This window comes from Meleagris gallopavo, chromosome 5 (assembly GCF_905368555.1).
Source record: "Meleagris gallopavo chromosome 5, MGAL_WU_HG_1.1, whole genome shotgun sequence".
Lineage (NCBI taxonomy): Eukaryota > Metazoa > Chordata > Aves > Galliformes > Phasianidae > Meleagris > Meleagris gallopavo.
The window spans coordinates 54,551,991-54,577,129 of record NC_139408.1 but is presented as its reverse complement, the minus strand read 5'-3'; the positions used below and the strand labels follow the sequence as shown (position 1 = coordinate 54,577,129).

General features: G+C 40.4%; 1 protein-coding gene across 1 annotated transcript; it reads right to left on the bottom strand.

The window, feature by feature from the left end:
* Positions 1-14: 14 nt before the first annotated feature.
* CCDC175 (coiled-coil domain containing 175) lies at positions 15-25,085 on the bottom strand. Its single transcript, XM_085225832.1, has 20 exons — positions 25,004-25,085; positions 21,794-21,879; positions 19,879-19,990; positions 18,086-18,221; positions 16,830-17,058; positions 15,665-15,787; positions 15,123-15,232; positions 13,026-13,131; positions 11,254-11,390; positions 11,029-11,139; positions 8,681-8,752; positions 7,356-7,491; positions 6,752-6,883; positions 4,324-4,462; positions 3,963-4,042; positions 3,176-3,328; positions 1,832-1,934; positions 1,688-1,731; positions 1,028-1,190; positions 15-40 (listed from the first exon to the last, which is right to left on the bottom strand). The coding sequence occupies exons 1-20, from the start codon at positions 25,083-25,085 to the stop codon at positions 15-17; spliced, it is 2,280 nt and encodes a 759-aa protein (XP_085081958.1).
* Positions 25,086-25,139: the final 54 nt, after the last annotated feature.

Here is a 25,139-nt window from a genome sequence, read left to right as displayed (position 1 = left end):
TCTTGATTATTTCCTCACTTATTCTTCACTGCATCTGATTCTAGGACAAAGGAGAGGAAACGCTGTGTAAGTTTCTGGAGTTTATGTTTTGTATACTGCTACAAAGAAAATGCCATTTGCAGACACATGAATACAGAGTTCTGAAAGTATGGTCTTATACCCCATGTGTTAAAATATCATTTACAAAACTGACAGATTCATTGATAAATTTTTCTTTAAAATACCCAAATACAGGTTTGTGTCTATGTTTGCACATTTGCCACATCAATATACTCTCTGTAGGAAAGTGAGCAGACAGGGCAGCAACAGGCAGGAAAAGGCTTTTGCAGAGGTGCAGTACTGAGAACTGCGTGTGTTTATGTACATTTATTTCCATGTATGGATTTCGTGTGTTATGAAAAGCCTGCTCTGCGTGTTCTGCCCAGGAAGCAATACTGACATTGGCCTTCAGATGAAGCAGGGAGCTCTTCTGCTATACATACACCATCCTTCCCTCCTCTGCCTGGCTTTCTCCTTGGGACATTCCCTTCCTCTGTTAATTCTCTCTTCCTGGCTTGTAACCCAGACCCAAGGATTTCAAAGCAGCCTCAATAGCACAGCTTTATCAGCTCCACAACACAATTAGAAACCGCTTTCTGTAACGAGGCAGCAGTCATACAGTGACAAACCTGTGACTCATTACAAACAAGGTCCCTGTGAACTAAGAAGGAAAGCAGAAATCTATAGGCTTAGAGCTACAAAGAGGAACTGAAGCAAGCTAATGCCCCAGTGTAGTAACAGTTATTATCACAAGCCTTTAAAAAGTGGAAATTAAAGATGATAATAGCACTTAAGCTACTATTAATTTAATATCCAGGCCCAGTTCTTTAAAAAATGCACTAGCTCTACCACAAAGCCTAAATCTGCAGTAGGGTGACTTAACACAGCTGTACTGTGTGTGCTTTATCACAGACTGCCAAGAACAAATTGAATGGAACTCCTCTAGGACTGAAAAAACAAAGAGTGAAAAAGTTCTGGTGCATCTTACCATCATCATCCATTCTAGATTTTTTTTCAAGCAGAGAATCCATTTCTTCCAGACTATTTTGTAGCCTGCTGTTAATGTCACCAATCTTTTCCTCTCGATGCTGGATTTTTCTTAGTAGGGCTGTCACTGCATTCAGAATTTCCTGCTCATTCTCTAGAAATTCCTGCAATGACATGGGGTAGAATGTTTCTTTCCCTCAAAACTATGATGAGAAAGCTTTTTTCATCTTCTTTTCCCATAGCTTTACCAACCACCCAACTAATAGCTCTGCAGGAAGTTTTCCACTGATGACCCAATCCTTGCATTAAAAACAGGAAGGTTTTCCTGTTCTAGTGGAATATTTTGTAAAAACTTCCTTACAGTTTGGTTTAATTCCTGTTGAAAATGAAGGACATTCCCAACTGGAAAAATATTCCAAGGTTGATGATCTGAATGAATAACAGAATATTAGCAGATAAAGAGAGAGGTATAAGGTTGAACACAGAATGAGCAAAAGGATTAACACCAGGAAAAAAATACATATCATTGGAAAACACAGGTTTAATACTGTGCCCCTATATGAAATAAAAAAGGCAGTACCATATTTGTAATATGAAGTGTTATTTTTCATCATAAGTGAAATATTTATGCAAAATTGTATGATACAAAATTGAACTTCACCTTCTGAATAGAGCTGTCCTCTGACCATCTCTCCAGAAGAAAACCTGCAACAGAGATAACAGTTAAGCTATGGTAGGTTGTTCTGTGAAGAAGATGCAAGGACTGAAATACCACTTTTTGTTTGGAAGCTGTAATTAATGTTACCATGAAGCACTGCCAGGTCATTCCCAATTTTCACTATTGCTGACTGGTGGCCTTCTGCCTCAGAATTCATTGCCAAGATATCTTCTTTCATCTGTGCATTGCACTGTAAGAGAAAAATAAATATGACCGAATACTTGCCACAGTTTGTAACTTTTCTAAATAAATTTCAAGCAGTTTCAATGTTTCTAAAGATATCAGCAAGAAGAATCACAAAATTGTTTGGGTTGGAAGGGACCTTTAAGACCATTCAGTTCCAACCTCCTGCTATAGGCAGGGACACCTCCCTGTAGCCCAGGTTGCTCACAGCCCCATCCACCCTGGCCCCCCCTCCTTCTAGGGAAGGGGCATCCGCAGCCTCACTGGTGAGGAACCTGTTTCAATTCCTCACCACCCTCACTGGAAAGGATTTCTTCCTAACATCTAGAAGAAGCTGAGTTTTGACTTGCAGATATGTGAAGGTTAATTGTAACCCTCTGGATGAGCTTTCTTTTGACAACAGCATCCATTTCCTCTTGCTAAACAAAGTTTAACAGTTGCCAAAGTCAACACAATATGATTACATCCATCGTACCAAGTAGAACGGGGTCAACTGAGATCAGCCACAGCAGCACATCCAAACAGAATCTTCCTTCTTCCTCTCTTCCTCAAAATAGGATCATAGGATTATAGAATGGCTTAGGTTGAAAGGGACCTTAACGATCATTGAGCTCCAACTCCCTGCAGCCAAGGGAAACCTTTGTGTGTCCATGAGGATAAAATGCCCATGAGGGCACAGTAGCTAGTATCTAGCATCCACAATGTCAGCAGGCACACATTCCCTACCTGCAGCAGTGGAGCACTCTGCTTGGAGGCACCAGCAGTGCACAGAAGCTGTGTGCACACAACTGCACAGATGTGGGTTAAGGTTTGGATGGCAGCCTGAAAGCAGCTGGCAATAAAACCACATTTACAATCCTTTGTGTGGAAGGAGGCTCTACTATTCTGATAGCCCAGGTCTTGAAAGGTATACAGACTATGCCCAAAAGCACATATTCCAAACAGCATAGGCATACTTGACATCTCACTTCAGCCCCCTTCACATGGCAGGAAGGCCTTTTGCTGCAGTTCCTCACTAAACGCAGCAGCTACGTGACAATATGCCTTAGGGAGATGCACAGCACTTGGATATTCTTCTTTGTTTCCTTCTAATGAAAACACAGATTCACACATCCCTTTAAAAGACAAAGTCTGCCCTGTGGTGTGGTGTCTGTGTTTCAGCATTTCCATGGTAGCTCCCTCAGAAATCGGAAATGAACAGATAAGTTCTGATTGAGAACGAGCACTCTTAATCTTCAATATACTCACTACTTTGAATCTGCAGTTCTCGGTGTTCACTATGTCAAGCTTTCTGTTGATCTCATAGATGTCTCTTTCCAGCAACTTCATACTCTCAGTTTGATGCTTCAGCTGGCTGACTGCAGCATCACGCTTGATGCACAGTTGCTTCTGTAGCTCCAGCTGTAAATAACAAAAGGAGTTTTGTACTCAAATAAAGTGAAAAGAGATTTTTACAACACGGCACCTTTCATTCAATAATTACAAAGTAACATCTGAGACAGGTATCTATACTCTCTTACCAGGAAAGAGGCAGAAATACAGAGAGGGATGCTCATGGTCCACAAGGAAGGAACCAGCTCAGACACAAAAGTGGTCTTCCCTCTGTAGGGCCACCCAATGACAGAGATGTCACAGTATTGTCACTGGATTTTCCAGCATACAGAACTGTTGGTTTCTGTATTGATGTAGAAGAGTCACCAGAGAGATTTTCCCACTTACAGGACGCTGCCCTAGCAGTAGCAAGCATCTGAATAAGAGCAGATTCACAATGGCCTTAGCTCACCAGCCCTTTTTTGGCCTGCCCATGTGCCTAGGCAATACAAAAATAAGGCTTAAAGGCAACTCAATATGAGCTGGGCTATAAGCTGAGCAGAGATCTGAGGCACCCACCAGACAGAAACACAGCAATAGAGATGATGGCACACCCTGAGCCACAGCCTGTCTTCCCCAGCCCCAGCCTCACAGTCCCCGTGAGAAAGTAGAGCTGGAGATGGAAATGTTACAGAAGTAGTACGATTAAGTTTTAAACTTTTACAATTTCCTTCTTGAGCATCTCAGTAGTCTTGATTGATTTCCGAATGGCTCTTTGGATTTGTAACTCTTCATCTTTCTTTTCTACAAAGCAGAGAAAGGGTTTTTAAGGCAGCGTAATGAACTTTAAGTAAAGCTACTGTAAACTAGATTCTGTCAGTAAGTGAGCTGTTTAACTGGTCTGGCATTTAAAAGTACTCCATATTTATGCTACAGCTATGTCTATGGATTCTAGTTGTTGCGCAGAGCTCAGTTTAAACTTGTTTAATAATTTATCTGAACTACAGGCAGACAAAGGGCTATAGCATACTGTTCTCAGAAATAGCAAGAAGTCCTACTATGTCAAGGAGCTACTTCACACTTACTCAAAAATGATTTCCTCAACTCTTCGTATTCTGCATGCTTCTCTTCTCTTTCCTTCTGGGTTTCTTCCAAAGTTAGCCTGCTCACCTTAAACTTGTGTTCTATTGTAAGAAGATTTTCACTTGCAGTTTTGATGTCATCCTTTAATGAAAAGAAATACTAATTGATAATCTAAGCAGCATTTAATGCATAAATAATTCAACATAACCAGACGGGAGAAAAAACAAAAAGCAAAAAACCAGAGGAAATAATACTGGAAGTGATCTCAAGAGTTCATCTTAGTCCATCTTTCTCTGCTCTACGGCAGAATCAATTAGACCTAAGTACCCATGATAGATGTTTGATTTGTCCTTGAATCTGTAGTAGTAGAGGATGCCACGTCTCAGACAACTGATTGCAGGGTTTCACAGTTTGTGCTGTCAGTGTTTTCTTAGGTCCCAACTTTTTCTTAAGTTAAATCTACTCTGTTGCCTGTTATTTGTCTCAACAAGTGAACAAGGAGAAAAGTTTGACACCTACCTATCCATTTTTATTTATTTGTCAGTTACCATTTTTCTTAGAATTACGTATTTCAACTAGAAAAGCTGCACGTTTCTTCAACTTTTTTTTTTTTTTTTTTTCCTTCTTTCCATTTTTGTTGTACTCCTCTCGGATCTCTAAGAAACTTAAATCCTTCTTTAACTGAGGTGATCACTACTCAGCACAATGCTCCACCTGTGTCCTGACAAACCAGGAGGAGTAGAAAACCTGCATCATGTGCCCTGCCAGCCTTTGTGCCTCCTTATACAGACTGGTTTGATATGTGCCTTTTTCATCACTACATTTCTTTGTTGGCATACGTTTAACTTGCCAGCTTTAGTCCTATTTCTCACTTCTAGACCTACATACCTTCCCCATGATGGGCTTATAACAGATTTGCATCTAAACCCACAAATAAGCCAAAAGAATTCCTTTTTTCTCCCCTAAATTATTTTTCCAATTTGTTAAAAAACATTCTGAATTCCAGTTCTGCACTGTAGAGGGTGCTCCCACTCTTATCACGACCGTCTTCTGCAGATGTGATTAATAGTCACACTGTTTTAACACCTGAGTCATTAAAGAAAATACAGATTAATTTCAATGTGAGAGCAGGCCTCCCTCAAAACATCTGGGAGCACTTTTCTACTTGGCCAACGACGGGCTTGTATGAATTATATGTTGTAGGTTGTTACAAAGGATAAGTATATACGTGAACTGAAATTATTAATCAGTAATAGAAGAATTTCTATTCTTCTTTCCAGCATAGCATAAAATTCCATCAAAAGCTACTTAATGTACATGCCGTCTCCATCCAAAGAAGTTTTTGACTTGTCATTTATCATGAAGATAATAAAGTAGGGTTGTTCTATATTTGATTTCGTTCTATATTTGACTGCTCTTACACTGCTTTTCCAAGCAGGACTATTGATCTGATCACTGCAGAAGACAGGCTCCTGGGAGGATCATCTTTGTGCCTTACCCAATAGGGCTCTTTTGGGAACCGAACCTTCAATAATAACCTCTCCACCAGAAAAATGAGGAAGATCCTTAATGCCTTCTCCTAACATACTTTTCTAAGGTCATAAATTATAGACACTTCCTACAGTCCTGGCATCTGATTTACCCCATTTCCAATCAGAATGTTGACCAAGAGCCTGGGAACAGGGCATATGCTGTATACCAAAGATTGGTGAAGTGCTTGAAATTTCCCAAAGCTCTGCGTGGTTCATACGCAGTCTTTCTCTGTCTTCCTTCCTTTGGGAAAGAAAACCTATCAGTGTTTTAACGAACACTGACACCGAGTTGCCTTGAGTTATACACTGCAGACCACTCATCACTCAAATAGATTTGCAAAAGCCACAATTCAGAGGAGAGTTTGAACAATGTCTAAAACCAAGCTGTCGCATTTCATTGAATGCTGGCTTGTTTACCCAAAAACAGTGGAACAAATTGTATGTTAACAAGTTACACATTGGGTAGCTCACGGTACAGTTAAATGGATGCATCCTGTAACTTAGTTTGTGCTGGCTTTTTATTTTAAAACGGGAGGCATCTCTTCTGAGAAAAACCTTCCCTGCATGGCATTTTATTGACAGAGATGCCCTTATGTACATTAATACATGTTTGGGTGTGTACTGCTTGCAGTGTCTCAATGATCCGAGGGTCTCTTCATAAGACTTTTTGAGCACTAAAGAAACAAACAAAAAATCCCACTATCAACAGAAGAAAAAAAAACAAACAACAGAGAGAGAGAAATGTCTTGAAATAATTACTGAGCCTACCTCCAGTGTGATGCAGCAAACACTGCCAATTCTGTATGGAATGAGATCAATTCATCCACCAGAAATTGACCCGGGGTTAATTAAAAACAACAACAAAACATCAAAACAAACAAACAAACACAAAGCTTACCTCCAGATATTTTATTTTATTAGTAAAATCTTCATTATAACTCTTGTAATCATTTTTTCTCTTTATTGCTTCTTCAGTCAGCACTTTGATTTGGTTTTCAGACTGAAGAAGTTCTTTTTCAAGCTCTTTGGTCTCATAATGGAAAACAGAACAAAGGACAGGGATTTCTGAAATACACAGTGCCTACCTGAACCACTAGGAAATAAGCAATCAGAACAAAAGGTGAGTAATCTGCATTGAAAACACATCTGCTGAGATAAAGAATTGCTTTTAAATTATTAATGAGGATAAGATATCATAGAATCATTGATAACTTATCGTGGGAAGGGACCTCTGGAGGTCATCCTGTCCAATCCCATCTACTCAAACAGGGCCACCTACAGCCAGTTGCCCAGGACTGTGTCCAAATGGCTACTGAATATCTCTAAGGATGGAGAAGTTAAGACTTTTAGATACTGGAAACTTTACACTTGATAACACGCTTATTAACTTGCAATGAGTTAGCCCTTGGAGGCTACCTACTTACCAATTTACTCTGAATGTATAGCATCAACATATTGTACCATTGAATGTTTTCACTTGTAATACCTGCTGTTTAACATACCTCCAGAAGTAGCTCAGCATGCCTTTTCTCACCAGTCTCTATCCTTTTATTCATTCTTCTGCTTATATTCTCCTCCTCCAAAAAAAAGAGTTTGCTTTGCTTTGCTAAGTACAGTAGCTTCCACTGAAGCATCACTCTAGTGATAGATCATAAGCAGAAATAAGTCGAAATTGGGAGAAAAAAAAGTGAAGGGAGACACAACATGATTGGACACAGCATTACTGGAGCAAGCTTAATTTGAGAATTTGGAATATTCATCTATATTATTGAGGGGAGAATTAGGTTGCATGTTAGAAAGAAATTTTTTACTCAGGGGATGGTGAGGTCCTGGCACTGCTGCCCAGAGCTGTGGGTGTCCCATCCCCAGAGGTACCCAAGGCCTTGGATGGGCACTGGGCAGCCTGAGCTGGGTGGAGGGGGGAGCAAACAGTCCATGGCACTGGAACTCAATGGTCTTTAAGGTCCCCTCCAACCCTCTGTGATTCTATGATATCTTCTGTATCTTCAGGACTACAATCAAAGGGGTTCAGCTAGAAGGCTGGGATCCTGACAGAATCTAAAAAAGATGCATAGAAAGACAGAAAAAACCCTATGAGTTTCTATTTAAAAGTGTCTCTGAACTGAACACAGGGAAGGACTCTAAAGGCAACCAGTCTTCTCTTAGGTCTGGACTAAATAATTTGGTTAATTTACCTTAGCAAATTGAAAAGCTAAAAGGGACATGATTTTGTGTTCATAAATCCCTGAGGCTTGTAAACTACAAGAAGGACAGAGCATAGCATTGATACAAGAACAGCTGTTGACATGAAAGTGCATACTGGAAGTCAGATGAAAGATTCTTATTTATCAAAAGAGTTAGAATTTAGAATGGCATTTTAATGAGGGGAAAAGCAAAAACAGCTTATTGGATTGAGTACAATTGCATCTTGGAGACAAAAGTACAACATAAATATTCAATTCAGTGACCAATGGACATTAATTAAATTTAAAATTAATGAAAATAAATAACCAACGGTTTCACAGCTTTCTATCCTGGTAAATATCAAGTACCTTATAAATTATAGAGAATATTTACTGCCATAATGATGAAGACCAACTTATATCCTAAGTTCAATGATTCTCACCACTTAGCAGCATAGTGGTCCTAATCAAGTGAAACCATGGATATATTTGAGGAAATGTTCTTCAGCTGCCTTTCTATCACTGGGTATTTACTTAGGAAGGCTTTAGTTTTATATCTCTGATGTAATAGCAACTAAGTGCAGTAATGCATTAATTTACTGCTTTGTTTTTAAAGATACAATACATGCACTCTCTCATCTTACCTCATCTTATTTTCTGCCTTCAATTTTTGCTCTAAAGATGCCAGTTCCTTTGCATTACTTTCCTTGGATATTCTGTGGGGGAAAAAAAAAAAAAAAGAAAGAAACTTTCAGAAACAATGCTGAATATTTGCAAACATTTCCCCTCAAATTTTTAGCAGAGCTTCTCAAAATATTCCTTTCATTAAACATTTACTAGATGGACAGAGGCAATGTGGTACCTGTGGATCACATCTCAGAAATACACATTCTGTAGTGTTCAGCCAAACGGTGTATTGCAGAGTTTCCCCAGCTTCAAAACATCCATTTAAAATTAAGAGAGTTGATATCAAAGTGCATGATTCTTACGTGTATTCGGTATATTCTAGGGGAGCTCAATAAATGAAAAAAGGTTGGTGGTGTGAAACCAGTGATTCTCACTTCTTCAAGATACAAAGACAATGGGAAGCACCTGCTCCAAATCCAGAAGGATTCACAAAGACGTAGGATGAGAGTTTCTTCCAAAGGTTTTATTGTTCCAAATGCAAAATTGATCAAACCAGCGCTCTGAGACATTTTAGTAGTAGTGCACTGTAGTCTTAAGTAATTCTTGCAAAACAATGAAAAATTCCTATTTGTTTCTATTCCATACTCAGCAAAATTATGTTCATAATTGTAAAGTTGGTGGGTTTCCCATTTTGGTGGGTTTTATCAGTCAAAGATTGCCTCTTTAAATGAAACCTGACAGACTAGATTTGAAATGTCATATGAAAAAAATGAAAATCAATCTTGTGAGGCGAATGGTGGCATTCTGAATGTATTACTCCTCATTTCTAGAGAAAAGAAAAATTAACAAGAGATCCTAATTTTGGTTCCCACTTTGGTGACCCTGTTAAATTGACTGGGAAGCCTGTGCATCATTCACTGAAATTAAATGATTTGGGCTAAATGGACAAGGATGCTGCTTCTCAGGAGACCAGCGAAGATTCAAAGAACAATGTTACTATGTACAAACAAAATAAAAAGTGGAATGATAGAGACTGGGAAAGGGTGATCTTTCAAACAATTTTTCTAAGAGGTTTTGCATTGTCTGATGTAGTCTGGTTTACAAGTCTGAGAAACTTCTAACAGCCCTTCCTCTCATTACTTTAGACACCAAACTAGTCAAGATACTATCTGATGACTATTTCACCTCTGTATCTTGTTAATTTAGTTTTACACGGTAGATATTATTTACATTGCTCTACAAGTAAGACCTCCTCTTTATCAGTGTATTTGCACTCCATCTTTACATGGCAGCAGTATTTCTTTTGTCAAGAATAACAAATACACCGTTCGTATTAGATAGAAAGGTACTTCTTTCCCTACAAAGCAGGATGAATGTATTGTATGTTTTCACGTTCAGTATGAAAAGGGAGGCAAGTGAATATTTTCTTACATTTTATCTATAATTATATCCATAAGCTGAACAGCACCATATTAACAAAACATTCTTCAGTTGGATTTAGAGAGAGAACAAGGGAGCCACGTTAACACGGCCGTTTGGAGCCACACCACAAGAAAAGCTGCGCGGAATGAGGACAATTGGCAGCAAAGAAAACACACTGTATGCAATATTTGGCTCTGATAGGTTTGGAGGACGTAACTGGCTGATCCTTTTCACTTTCTCTTGCAAAGAATGACCCTCCAACTGAGAGAAAAAGCTCTTCCCCTTGCCAGGATTACCCTCTTTACTTGAGATAATTTTATTTTTAGAGTACAACATTTAGCATTCCTGTCCTGATTCTCCAGTAAACAGGTAAACTGGGGCAGGATATCTGGGGTGAGTACACATGGCCAGTTCCTCATCTGTGGCAACAAAATCCCAAAATCTCTTCCACCAGCTGCATGTTCAGAAAAAGCTGCAGTGCCTCAGCGATGCTGCTCCCATCCCACTGACTACACAGCCCAAAGATTTGGTATTTTGAGGGCATTTTTGTGCACAAGACTAACCTGTTTTTACTTTGCTTTATCTGAGCAAAAGCAGATTTTCTCAGATACCACCATAAAAGGATGATGGTTTGGTCCAAGACCTCATACTACTGTATGGAGCTTGCAGTCAAAACCAATGTTTGTGAATTTTTACATTTTGCACTGCTACAACATTCTTTGTTATTTGAATATTTCTCATCTCATGATAAGAAACTGCAGACTGAATTAGGGTAATGGGCAGCTGACCTCTTTGTTGTATGAGGTTTAATTCCATCCTACTGGTAAAGATCATAAACCCTCTTAAGTTTGCTTTGATTTATCCAATGTTCCATTTCAGAATATCTCAAACCAGGAAGAAGGGGACTGAAATTATTTACTACTGATTTTGAAAGATTACATACAATAGGCTGCCTTCAAGACGTTCAGTTTCCTTCTCCATGTTTTTCGTTTTCATCACAAGTTTTTCCAGAAATTCATTCTTCTCATGTAACAGAACAGATACCCTCCTCGATCTAACAGAAGAAAAAGATGTAGAAATGTGGTCTCAATATGTAACAAGAAGAGCATTAGTCATAAAATGCCAAAATTAAAATATCTGGATCCCAAAGCTGATAGGTAAAACCTACTTTGCCTCCATCTCATCTCTTCTTCTGGCCCAGTGTTTTTCTTCTTCCAGTGCTTGCTCAAACTTCTGGTGCACAGCTTTGTTTTCCAATTTAAGTTTGTCGTTCAGGCATTCGGCATTTTGTAGATATTCATTAGCCTACAAATTAGGTCTGCAGATGTTAGCTGAATATCTTCTCTTTCACCTTGTAATAATGTTCTATGCTGCTACAATGCTTTTCATCAAAAAATCTGAGAACTTTTAAATAAATCGAGCTTGACTTCAGATATGTAATCGACATACACAAATGTCACATCAAGATCGCATCTCTGGATTTTCATTTCCATGCCCCCATTCAAACCAATTGGTCTGAAACAACCTGCAGGCTGCGTGCTGCTCCCAGACACATGGTGCTTTGCTCCACCTGGAGGCAGGGACTCCTACTGTGTGAGCTACAAGACTGATGAAATGGGAATGGGGAAGGGCTGGCTATGAAGGAGCACTGGGGAGGTAGGCATGCAGTACTAAAATGGAGGGAAGTCACGTGTCATGGCTGAGGGAGACAGGGGCAGGAAGTTGGAAGAGAGAAAGGAAGTAGGAATGGGGTCCTGGCTTGTGATTGTGGGAGTGCAGTAGAACTGCAAGTGAAGTGTGCATTTAATGGAGAAAACTTGTTACTTCCTAATACCAATATGTCCAAGTTTTTAGAATCACTGAATCACAGAATGATATGGGTAGGAAGGGACCTTTAAAATCATTTAGTTCTAATCCCCTTCTATAGGCAGGGACACCTCCCTGTAGCCCAGATTGCTCACAGCCCCATCCAGCCTGGCCTTAAATGCCTCCGCAGAGGGAGCAGGGAGCATCTACAACCTCTCTGGGCAACCTGTTCCAGTGCCTCACCATCCTCACAGTAAATAATTTCTTCCTGATATCTAGTCTAAATCTACCCTCTTCCAGTTTAAAGCTATTTCCCCTCATCCTGTCATACCTGCCTTTATAAAAGTCCTTCCTCAGCTTTCCTGTAGGCTCCCTTCAGGTACTGGAAGGCCACTATAAGGTCTCCCCAGAGCCTTCTCTTCTCCAGGTTAAGAGCCCCAACTTTTTAATGAGTGGATACCTTGCTTGATATGCATAAATATGGAGAGAAGTCATTAACTTAACTTAGAAACCATCCCCCAGGTGGATGTATGTAGTCTGCATAACAATAATCTCAGGTACTAGGATTTCCTTAACAGAATCAGCAGATGGAGTGCCACAGCTAGTTATCTTTTCCACACAGGCAATATAAACTAATAATATAAAGAAGCATGAAGCCAATCATCAAGAATCACTATGAAAATTCCACACACAGATTTCCAAGTCAGGATACCAACCTCACCCTTGTAAACGAATCTCACCACAATCTTCGTATATACACCAGTGTGCCCCATTCCTTTATTGCATACGGATTCCCTCCTAAATCAACACCCTAGTCTCAAAACTCTCTTAGTGTCTTGCATCCCAGCTCACAAGACCATAGCCTCAGGTTTACACCACCTCTCAGTACCCCCTTCAGTATCATAACACTTGCCTGTGGTCCTAAAGAGATCTCACCACTGCCTTCAGAGCCTAAGCAGAGTAGGAGGCAAATGTCTGTGCATCTTCTACATGGTTGTACCCACCAAACGTAGAGGCATGGGCAAATCAAAGCACCTAAAACATTTCATGTCCCACTTTGGACAGGTCTGTGATGGACTGTTTCCATCAAGACCTGGCTTAGTAAAAACTCCGACCAGAACAAAAATCTCTTACCTTTTCAAGTTCCTGATCAAAATCCTCTTTTTCTTGCGCAATTTTTGATTGTGAAAGCAGTAACTCAGAATCAATCTGATTTCTATTGTACAAAGTCAATTTGGACATATTAGGTGAGCATTAACACAAGATCATTAAAAGCTACCATATAATAGCTTGGGTTGGAAGGGAACTTGGTGATCATCAAGTTCCAGCTCCCCTGCTGCAGGCTGGGTTGCCAACCATAGATCAAGTAAACCAGGCTGCCAGGGGCCCCATACGACCTAACCTTTAATACCTCCAGGGATGGGGCATCCACAACCTCTCTGCGCAGCCTGCCCCTGCACCTCACCACTCTCCCAGTGAAATGCATTCTTATTTTCATGCCCTTTGATATAAATGTAAGATATGTGAATGTCTGCATGCATTTGAGATCTATTTCATTCAGATATTCTTATTCATTACTCCCCCCTAATATATCTGGTGAGAATAAAACCTGCAAAAAAGTTAAAGACATACAGAACTACCAGACTTTCTACTGCTAGATCTTCAAATACAAGTCAAGGAAGGCTTGCAGGCAGTATTTTCTATAGACAAACTGATAGAATAATTATTCAAACAGCAAGCAGACAGGCCTTCAGGTAAATAAACCCTACCAGCAAGAGGTCTACTGGTTAAAATGGTAGCATTTGAGTATGAATTTATCCTTTTTGCTTCTGATGGACATTGTGCAATTGTATGTTTTACAGGATGCAGTCAGCACAAGAGATACTCACTTCCTTTGACTATCTTCTAAACAAACTGGGAATCATGGAAGAAACAAGAGTCCACCTAAAGAAGCGCCTCAGGAAAGAAATACGATGCGAAGGAAGAACAGATATCACAAGAATGTCCTTTTGTATAAAAGGCAAAACCCAAACTGAGCAGGCTTTGAGATACTGTGCCAAATACTGTGAAGGAAAAAATACACTGGCCAGATTCTCTCTTTAACTCAGCTGCTTAACTCGTCTGCTTGATCAAGTAATAGAATGAGCTATGAAGGAAAAACACTGTGAAGGAAATAAAGACATTCATAACATCTAACAGCTTCAGAAATTCAGTAGAATGAGAACAGAAGGACAATACTGTTACAGTGAGACTATAAAATTCACCACAGTCAGTGGTCCATGGTCATTCACCAAGTTGCAACTACTTTTAGCCCTTTAAATGTGAGCATAAACAAGCTCCCTAGCACAGATCCTATTCTCTAGAGAGTAAAGATAAGCAATTTATAACTGTCTACAAAAGCAAGAGCCGTGACCAGATGGTGGCTGCAGCTCATTTCTTTCCAGTAATTACACTGTTAATTAATGGCAGTACTCATTTCATGAAGACATTAATGGATTTGTTCTGCCATCAAGAAAAATATTAGACTTATGAATGATACTTTTACCCATGTTTCACAGAACTCTTATTTTCTTCTTTGTATGGGTTCTTAACTCATCGAGCAAAAGGGGTTCAAACAGGAAATCTGAACCATCAGAAAATCTCATTTTTCCCCAACCCCTTTAGTCGTATAAACCTTCACACGACCAATGGCAGAGACAGAGGGGAAGCAGCACAGATCTACCCTTGGTGATGTTACATTGAGGATCTCCACGTTGAGCTCTACTGCGTGTAGCAAACAAGCCCACAGAAGGACATTAGATTTTTTATTTATTTATTTATTTATTTTTGCTTATTCGCATCATTTGCTACATTTTGTACCTCAGGGAACATATAGCAAATAACTATACTGGGTGACATGAAGGTGGTAACAAGTGCAGAGAGTAACAGCTGATAGAACCAGCCCGTGCTGTTTAACTGGGTGTAGCTCTAGTCCAAAAGGAACTTTTACTGATAGCTAATTCGGATTAAGTCCAGCTTAATCCAAAATCTTCTCTGTGTACCCATTGAAGCCAATAGAAAGACTCCTACTTATAAAGAGAATTTTAACTATTTTACAGTGTTAAGCAATTCACAGGCTCCGTAGAACTTGGCTGGTTCTTCATAAACCAAAAGTTGCTGTCACCTTTTCCAATGAAAACACTGATGCAGTTTTAGCAGAAAGATCAGTTCAAAGGATTCATGAATTCTTACTTTTTTTCCAAGGCTGCTGCCATGTCTGCCTGTTTGAGCTCCATCTTTTTTTCCAAATGTTCCCTCTTTTCTTTCAGTTTTGTGATGAGAATTTCCTCATCATGTATTGCCTATTAAAAAAAAAAAACAAAACATTATACCAAAATAAAATACACTAAAAAAAAAAAAAAAGCAGACAACGAATCCCTTTCCTGCCACTGATCTTTAAGTTTTTATAACATCTGAATGGGATTTTCCTCTAACGTTTTCTAAAAAGTTTGAGATTTCAGAATCAAAACAACAACTGTCTGCAAAGAAAGAATGCTGTGGAAGCAGTAGTTAAGGCTGTATTCATTATATCTATATCTACTATATCTCTGTTCTCAAAAAAGATTCACAATTCAGAAATTAATCAACAATGCCAATCAATTAGCTAACAGGTAAGCTTACTATCCTTCTTAAAAGGTAGCATTTCCCTCTAAGTTCCCCTCGCTTTGACCAATTTTGAAAGTAAATGTTGATCTTTGCACTAACAACGAACCACGACTCTGCATTGAACTTACTGTGGAATTCAGGTTTATCAGATGTTGCAGGTCCAATAATTTTATATTCAGGTTTTCAAACATGTGCTTTTTTGCCAAAGTTTTTTCCTTTTGGGCATCAAGGATTTTTTTCATTTCTCTGTTCTGCATTAAAAATAACACAATTAATTCACTCCGAGTAACACACTACACATTGTTTAAAAATTTATATTAAAGCATCTGGAGCCTTTCAAAATTAAATGAGTACAACATCTACGTTGGCAGAAAATAAACTTCTGCCAAAACCACAGCTATGTACCCAAAGGAATAAATTCTATATGAAAAAGAAAGAAATAATAAATGAGCAAATGAGGATCAGAACAGGAGGGGATATGACTGTTTATGAGAGCGGATAGTGATAAGACAAAGGGAAATGGTTTTAAACCGAGGCAGGGGAGGTTTAGGTTAGATATCAGGAGGAAGTTTTTCCACTCGGGGTGGTGAGGCACTGGAACAGGTTGCCCAAGGAGGCTGTGGATGCCCCATCCCTGCAGGCATTCAAGGCCAGGCTGGATGTGGCTCTGGGCAGCCTGGGCTGCTGGTTGGCGACCTGCACATAGCAGGGGGTTGGAACTGGATGAGCATTGTGCTCCTTTGCAACCCAGGCCATTCTGTGATCTCTCAGAATCTCATGTGATTGCATTTCAGTAGAAGAACCTGATTATACCTTCCCAGGAACGCAGCTACAGTTCTGTTCTGAGGAGACATATTCTCTATGAGGAAGCTTTCATTTAATCTATTTGCTTGTTTTTATGTTGCCATTCAGAAAGGATACCAAATGTATGCAACTGAAAGTAGGGCAGGATATAAAAACCAGTAAAACCCTATCTCACAGTTTGGTGGTAAATATAGGCTCTTTTATTTTAAGCAGTGTGTCTGGAGGAATGCAATCATTTGTCCCACACAGCAAGAAGGACCGATACAGACACATCATGAGATGAGCTGATAGAAAATGGATTTTATAAATCCCAAAATGCAGTTTTGGGGTGTGTGTGTACATAAGAACCCTCCACACACAGACAAAGCACATGTATCTACAACAAGAGCCAGTTCTGTGCTTGGCTGCTATGGGGACCTAAATTAGCTGCAAACAAAAAGCCAAACACGGCATTAGGCACAATTTCTCAGGGCATTTCAAAACCTTTACCTTTCTATCACACTCTTCCATCTCTTTCTCAAGCTGACTCATTTTTTCAGCTATTTTTTCTTGTAGTTCTTCTAATGCTGCCTTTGTTCTGATTATCTCTCTTTCTGTAGCTCTTGTTTTACGATCAATCTCAAGTAAGAGCACATTTGTGCTAATTTTTGTTGCCATCCTTTCGTTCAGTAAGTCCACTTTTTCTTTATGCTGTGTCTGCAGGCGCTTTTGTTCCTCACTGAAAAAAACCCAAACCCAAATAAATGTCTTCTGTTACTTCAGATGTTGTTACTTCTGTTGCTTCAAATGTTCATTGAAATAAATACTTGCTTATTCATATCTTGTCAACTCAATCTCTACTGTAAGGCACAACATTCACCAGCACGTGTGATTAAGACCATTTAAGACACTTCACTCTAATGGAACAGCTTTCTGTTCTTTATATTATTACCTTCTTAAAGTTCTACTTTTTCATAGAATCACAGAATGGTTTGGGTTGGAAGGGATCTTTAAGATCATTCAGTTCCAGCCCCCCTGTTATAGGCAGGTACACCTCCCTCTAGGTTGCTCACAGCCCCATCCAGCCTGGGACTCCAGTGGGATTATTTTCCAAAAGAGTCATTAAAAATGGAAGGACTGCCTTCAAGCACCAAACAAATGGAGAAAGAAGACTTCCCCTAAGAAAATGCATTTAATTTATTTTTGAACAGCTCTCTATCAGCTTGCCAGGGGGTGACAGTAACACAAAATCTGTCAGTGAGAAAACAAGAATCATCTCCGTATCTTTGGGTAACTTTTGAAGAGGGATCACTATCACAGTTACTAGTTTATAGAATAGCCTGGGTTGAAAAAGGCCATAATGATCATCTAGTTTCAGGGTTCCTGGCGTTTTTTTTTTGTTGTTGTTGTTTTGTTTTGTTTTTTTTTTTCTAAACTGAGAGTTATGATCTTTGCAGTTGTTCCTTAACATAAATCATCAAAAGAGAAAACTCTCCCTTGACAAAGTGAGGAGCCAGGCAGCAGCCAGCTTTCCCCAGCCAAGCTTATCAGGGTTTCCAGGGGGACAGGCAGCAGCAAGCAAGCTCTGATGTTCAAGAAACCAGATCTGGAGAAGCAGGCTTGATGCTGCAGCACGGAGTTGCCTAGAAACACTGCAGCTAGCTGCAGGGGTGAGGGACAAGCACTGCTCACCATGTTTTCATAACATTTCAGTTCGCCTTAATCACCTTGTCAGTATGTTTTTCCTCTCTCAGATAAATACATACCACAGTGCAGCATTCTGCCTTTCACAAAGGGTTTGCTTCTCATCCAATAATTCAATTTCATAAGCAATGTTTTTCAATGCAGACTGCAGCTGATTCATCTTAGCAGCACTAGATTCACGTGACGCAGCAACAAGAGCTACAAAATAAATACAAAACGCACAGAAGCCTCTTAGCTGCAAAAAGGCATAGCTGAGATAATGCATAAAGGGATTGATTCATAATCTTGGACCTACTGCTGTAAGTACTGTCACTTGGCAAGGAATAGCTGTGATTCTGAGGTACTAACTAACTAACATCCCCTGAATCTGATGCTTTATTTCAGCATTTCAGTCTTATCACAATTTCCCTGAGTCATCATCATTTATCAACAAGGAAAAGTCTGCTTAGACTGTTCTTAGAGAGCCATTGCTCTTCTCCAAACTAAATGCCTACAAAATCCCCTAGGCATACAGTGAAATGATAAACATTCACTGAAAAACATCTGCACCAGCAGCTCTGGAAGCCATGGAGAAGGAGCAGGATCACCTCGCTTGAATTCAACAGCATTTCTCCCTGAAGAGCCATAGCTGTGTGAAACTGAAGAGCCCACGTGAAGAGGCTGCGTGGATAAAGCTCTTTTGTGCATGGGCATTGCACTAGAGCATCTTTTCAGCTTCTGAGATAAGCCACATGAGTGTACAACCACCCACCCAAAAACACTTAGAGCAGAATGGCAGCAGCTAGTATAAACAGCCAGCTAGCTGCACAGCAACCATGCTATAGGCAGAGAGAAGGTGAGGGGGGATCTTGCTGTAAGAAATGAGTCAACAAACAGAGAATGCAGCTGGAGAAAACTCTCCTAACTCCACTAAAAAACTGTTGTTTTCCAGTGAGCCTAAAGCTGATTAATTCTACTGTACTGCAGGCAAAGCCCTGCTCCATCGGTGTCCCTGCAGTGCTGCCTTCCTTACGAGCCCCACACTTAGAACCGTGCAGCCTCATGGTTACTCTGATAAACAAATTCAACTCCACTGCTTCTCCTGTAAATCAAAAAATCCCAGTGCTCATCTAGATCAGCTACTTGACAGCTGTCCTTTGTGGTTAGAGTCATAGCATCATTAAGGTTGGAAAAGACCACCAAAATAATCTAGCCCAACCACCAACCCCTCACCCATGCCCACTAAATCAAGGGAGATGAGGCAGCAGAGTATGCCTTGGGCATCTTGAAAGTGAAAATAGAAAAAAAAGATCTCAATCTTTATTTTCATCTATTTTCATCCCTTCATAGCCGAAGATTGAGGTACTTCAAGCCTGTGATTCTTCTGGCTTGCTTTAAACATCTATTCCACGTGAGATGAATCATGTCTAAGAAGTGCTTCTCTCTCTCTTCATCAGCTGTAGGAGGCACCTGATTGACATTTGGTCAGATGAACCCCACCCAAAGTAATGTTTATTATTTCATCATTATTAATCCTACTTCACAAGAAAGGAACTTGCAGCACAGAGCACTCAAGTGCCCCATCACAAACATCAGAGAACAGCTGTGGCACTGCTGCAACCAGAACTAATGCTGCAGTTCTCCCATTGTTCTTCTAGTGCTTGTGCACAGTCTTCAGTGAAGATGTCTCACTGTTACACAAGAGAATAATCCCTCACAGAGTCACACGTCAGCAAACATCCATCTTCATTCATTAATAAGTTATTGACAACCATTTACCATTTCTATTTTCTATTTCACAGAATTCTTCAAATCATTTACGTGCATGGAAAATTCAATTTTCTTGTCTTTCCAGAGCCAGTGAGGTTGGTACTACCTGTCATCTCCGCAGCAATCTCTCCTGGAAAATTGTGCATTCTGAAGCGAAGCTTGCTGTTTTTTATAGTCTCTTCTTCTAGGCATTCAATGGTATTCCTTCGCATTTCTTCCTGTCAATTAACAAATCCACAAGTGAGAACAAATACAACAGGTGGAAAAGCACTTCTTCCTTACAAACCTCTTATCATCCTTGCTCATACTTGTTCTTCCTTTCTTCCAGTCTTCAAAATAACAATAACTTGCTTTACAGGGTGTCACTTTAGCAGCAGAAAAACCTAATTTCCTCATAGCCCAAAGCTGAACAGAGCCTGCAGCTGGCCTTCAGATACACCAGAAAGTCATCTTCTGGCTCACAGTTGGTGGTATGAAAAGGGTCACCTTTAGGGTGATGGTAGAGTGAGAGAAAATTGAGGTAACCAATGGCAGTAACCATTGGTGGGAAGCAACTGAATCCTAAAAATCATGTGACTGAGAATTTCAGGTGGATTGACAAGACTCCTCCAGTCTCCAGGAAAATAAGCCAGTTCTTAATACAGATTCTCACATCACAAGTTATGCTTGTGGGCATACCAAGCCCATTTTTCTCCTTCATTTTTGCTAGCTGTTACAATCACCAGCAAAGACAGTGCAGAAAATATGCTGTTAAATTTTGCTGTCTACGGAGCAAATTCTATATGCACGATATAAATTATTTGCCTTTCCTTGAGAAGATGAAATATTTAGATATGTAAAACAAATGTGTAAGAGGTTCTTAATTTCATATGAATTACATCCTCAATTAGCTGAAGCAGTGAAAAAGAAAACAGCTTCATAAGTTCAGCATGTTATATAAAACCACTCGTCTCATCAGGCTAATGCAGAGCTGGTCTAAATAGCTGATTCAGAAGCCTACTGATGGAGACAGTTTTTACAAGACTTACACCTACTTAGACAAGTGCTTCTGCTTGAAGCCATTCTGACTTCAGTGACCTCTGAGGTCTTACAACAGAAGTCAGTTACCTATGAACAGCCCTTCTCAGCCGGTAGTTGAGGTATTACCTTCCATCACCACATGCAATATAGTTCTTTCAAGTAAAGACAAATTATCCCAAACCAACCCCTTTGCACTGAGCTGAAGGGCAAAGCACCTCCTTGCTGAACTCTACCACCTGCTGTGTTCACTGACATCAGTGGGGCATCCACCCTGCAAATCCAAGAGAGAAGAATGCATTTTCTGCACCCACGCTGTCCCAACCCTGGAGGTGCCCAAGGCCATGCAGGATGGGGCCCTGGGCAGCCTCATCTGGTGGAGGGCAGTCAGCCCACAGCAGGGGTTGGAACTGGATGAACTTTAAGGTCCCCTCCAACCCCAGCCATTCTATGATTTTATGTTTCTCCCTCACATAAAGGGTGTCAAGGCCCTTCTGATGAAAAAAGTTCCAGGCAAGTATAGGCTGCTGCCTTCTGGTGGTTTCTGTGATGCTACCACTAAGTCACTGTAGGTCTGGAGCTTACATCTCTCGAGAAAAAGCAAACTATAAAGACAAGACAGGGTTGGGAACAGAGCTTACACCCTCAGTTCCAATTTGCTAACATAAGACTCTTCCTTTCTTGACTCAAGAGAAGTGTGAGCAAGCCCCAAGTTCCACTAACCTGCAGTGAAAGAAGGCATCCACTGCTCCCACATCAGAACACCAGCAGATGAGCTGGGATCAGCTGTGTGGTCTACTCTACTTAGGTTGGTTTGTACCATCGTAGCCAAACCTCTGCAGGCAGCAAGCTGCATACAAACATCACCCAACCTGCTTCTCTCTTGGGTAGAATGTAATGTACACAAGAGAACATACATAAAATTACAACTGTTGGAGACTGGTTTTGTGGTTACCAGCCAACTTTCTGCTATAAATCCCAAACTAAGTACTAATTTTTCTTACCAATTTCTCAATAGCAGCAATAGTGTCTTCAAGGTGCTGCACAATTTCCTCACTGAATGCACAGTCTTCATTTTTCATGTGTTTTTCTGAAGTAAAAAAGACAGTAAAATAAAAATGGATCTTTAAATACTGCTTTTCTGCTCTGCAAAGATAGTTCTGAAAAACAAAAGAAGACTTGCTCAAAAATTATTTGCTAAATCTCTTCTGCATGTTCTAAAGTAGGTCAGCATCTTTCACACTCCTCCTGGTGCATGGAAAAGGCAGATGTGTGTGGGGCATATGAGGTCCATGGGTCCCGATCAAGCTCTCAGTCCTAAAATGGCTCCAAGTTAAATTCTGTGGAAACCATCCTTTTAAGAAGTCATAGAGAGAAGTTTGCAGAGGTTATTAACTGAAGTAGAAGCTCCGGATCAAAATAATTTCCCTTTCAGGAGGGTGCAGCTAATCTTCACAAATAGTAATGACTTCATTATGTCTCCTTCCAACAGAAATACTAATCTGGATTCATCAAAGCCTGAAGTGAGATTTATGTTACTGCAGAAGCTGTTCTTTGTATTGTTAAATTTAATTTAGCTCGAGCTAGAATAAGAATTGCTGGGATTTGAATTCATCCAAAAGATTACTGTACCTGTTACAGTGGCATGACATTTTTTGATACCCTGCTTTTGTAACAGAGACTAAAACACTCACAGGGGGAAAAGAGTGAATTCTTAATCTACGAATAAGTGGATTTCACCTTATCCTGGAAGCAGTGGGAGCAGAGGCACACTGCTCTGCCTGCCCAGCTTCAGGCCTGCTGAGCAGCATTTGCAAGCCTTAAATTCAACACAACAATGTGCTGTTTTCTAGAGAAACACAACAAAAGGTAGGGTGCATTGCACATAAATAAAAATCCATGTTGAAATGTAAGTTCTGCTTGTGAAGCCTTATTTTTCCAGTCTTTTAAGTCGTCTCCCTTTCAGAGCCCCTCTTCATTTCTTTGTATGTTTGATCCTTTTGTAAAACTTTTCTATTTTTTTCTTACACTATGCTCCAAGATTCATTGTTTGATCCCACTTCCATCACTGTCAAAACTCTTCTCTTTATCAAACCCTTAAGCTTTTTAAAAGTAGCACAGAAATCAAAGTGACACGCAGAACACACCAGCTATCCACTTCCTGGCCTCTCCCATTCAGAGCCGCAAGCACAAACTTCCTGCTCCAAAAACAGCACCAGTCACAGATTATCCCCTCCATACAGCAGAACATCACTTGCATACCACATTCTTAAAGACTATCAAGCCAGTGTTCCTTCACACCTCCAATCCTTCCTCCAAACTGCTCGCTCCTTATGGCACATGATGCACAGCACCTGACAGTGGCCAGCAGGGCAGAGCTCTGTGACGACAGACATTCACTGGTGGGATATTTCTACATCAAATCAGATCTCATACTACAGTTTATGTCACCCCAAAACATTCATCTCATCTGTGCATGATTTTTTCTGACCTCTAGGTTTTAAGCTCTATTAAGGGACTTTATATTTGTACAGTCTTTGAAACTAAGCTGTTGAGATGATGCCCTGCAACAAATCTCAGAAGGAATGGGGGAGCTCAGATCCTTGTTCCACAGGAAAAACACAGTCCTCCATTTGACAGCTGAAGCCTTTAGAAGTGAATATTTTGCGACACATCTCTAACCACAGGCTGTGCCCAATCCTGGCAATGTATAAGAAACCAGTTTTGTTTGACAAGAATAACTCTCCATCGGAGTTAAACAGATTTGACTGCAATGGAAAGTTTTGAATGTTCCGAAATTGGAAAATTTGAAATGATTACCAGAGGCAACGTCCCTCTGTGTGCAATCCATCCTTTGGGACTGCTCAGCCTTAATACTTGCCTGCCCCTACTTCTCAAAGGAACACTCCAGAGCTAGATAAAGCTTGTTTGAAATTTATCTCTTGCTATTTAGATTATTTGGTGCTTTTTCTCTAGAAAACTTTATTACTCTTAGCTCAATCTCCTTGCTTACACTTGGAGCAATCCTTTTGCGAGATGATTAATCTTTCCTTTTAAAGCAAATTTATTCTGCTTTTAGTCATTGCTCCGTCTCCTTCATAAAGGCCTTCGCACCAAATTACTGATTGCTGAATTGTTCCAATTTTGCATCTCTGTAATCCACTCAGCTACCCTAAAAGCAGAGTGTATTTTTCACAGGAGGCAGTGATAAATGTGATTCTATTGGTCACATTTATCTTCCAAGAAGGCCCAAAAGCTCCATAAGCAGATTTTTGTCTGATACAGCCCAGGAAAAAAAAAAAAAAAAAAAAAAAAAGCGTTGAAGACAATTCCAGACCTTGTAACTTCTCAATGCCTAAAAGGATTGAATCTGTGCTTTCAGCTTATTTAAAATGTCCTTCTTTCACATACCATGCCATGTGCTCGCTTTAGAGGCTGTGGGGACCACAAGCACCTGCCTCACACCACCTGCCATGACCACAGAGCAAGGCACATTTGCTTTCTTAACGTACCACCAGATTTCTGATTGAAGCAATGCCCCACAATGTCACCGTCACGAGGAGGTTTGTGATGCAGGTATAAACTGCAGCTGTCAGTGAAAACACCGTTTTAAGCCGTGTTTCTAGAAATAAGATGCAGTGGAAAGCCTTGAAGAAAAGCCCTAGACATCTTCACATTCATGCTTGCCAAAAAGCCTTGAGAGTCCCACAGAGGAACCAGATGGCCACATATGTGATAACAAAACCAAAAAGAAAAGGAGGAAATGCTTTAATAACCACGGCAGCCATTTCATTTTGAAATATGCAGCCTACAGACAGCTCGTCTCCACCAAGCACTTGCAGTGACTCCTTCGCATTTTATGTCTCCCACATTAACCCAACAAACTGGGCTGCAGGAAGGAACAGCCGAGGAATGGCCAGAGCAGCCATGGGAATAACATCAGCAATGTTTTCTGAGGATATTTATGACAAACAACTCTGAGGCTAAAGAAATACTTCTTTTCCCTATTAAGCTGTGACCTCCCTATCTTTATAGTATATACAGTACAAAATATAGCACTGCTCCAGGTTGGGGCTTCCCCTTCTCCCATTCATGCCAGTCTGTGGGGTCATATCAGAGGGAGAGCAGCCCAGCCTCCCACATGTGGCACAGCCTCATCTTGCCATGGGGAACAGGAGGTGCCTCAGCACCCCCCAAGCCCTGTACATGCTCACCCAGGCTCTGCAGGCGATGGATGGCAGCCAGGGCTACCGCAGAGGGTGGCAATGCCACAGTGCCTGGCTCAGGCCTCAACATGGCAGCTGCGCCAGGCCATGCTGTTGCTAGGACACCAGGCACTGCAGACCAACA

Excerpts from the sequence above, each read along its gene's own strand:
- CCDC175 (XM_085225832.1), bottom strand. The coding sequence starts at position 25,085 with ATGTTGAGGCCTGAGCCAGGCACTGTGGCATTGCCACCCTCTGCGGTA. Across the intron at positions 21,880-25,003 it reads CCATCGCCTGCAGAGCCTGG|AAAAACACATGAAAAATGAA; the intron begins GTGAGCATGTAC and ends TTTTTACTTCAG. Across the intron at positions 3,329-3,962 it reads AGATGCTCAAGAAGGAAATT|CTGGAGCTACAGAAGCAACT; the intron begins GTAAAAGTTTAA and ends TGTTATTTACAG.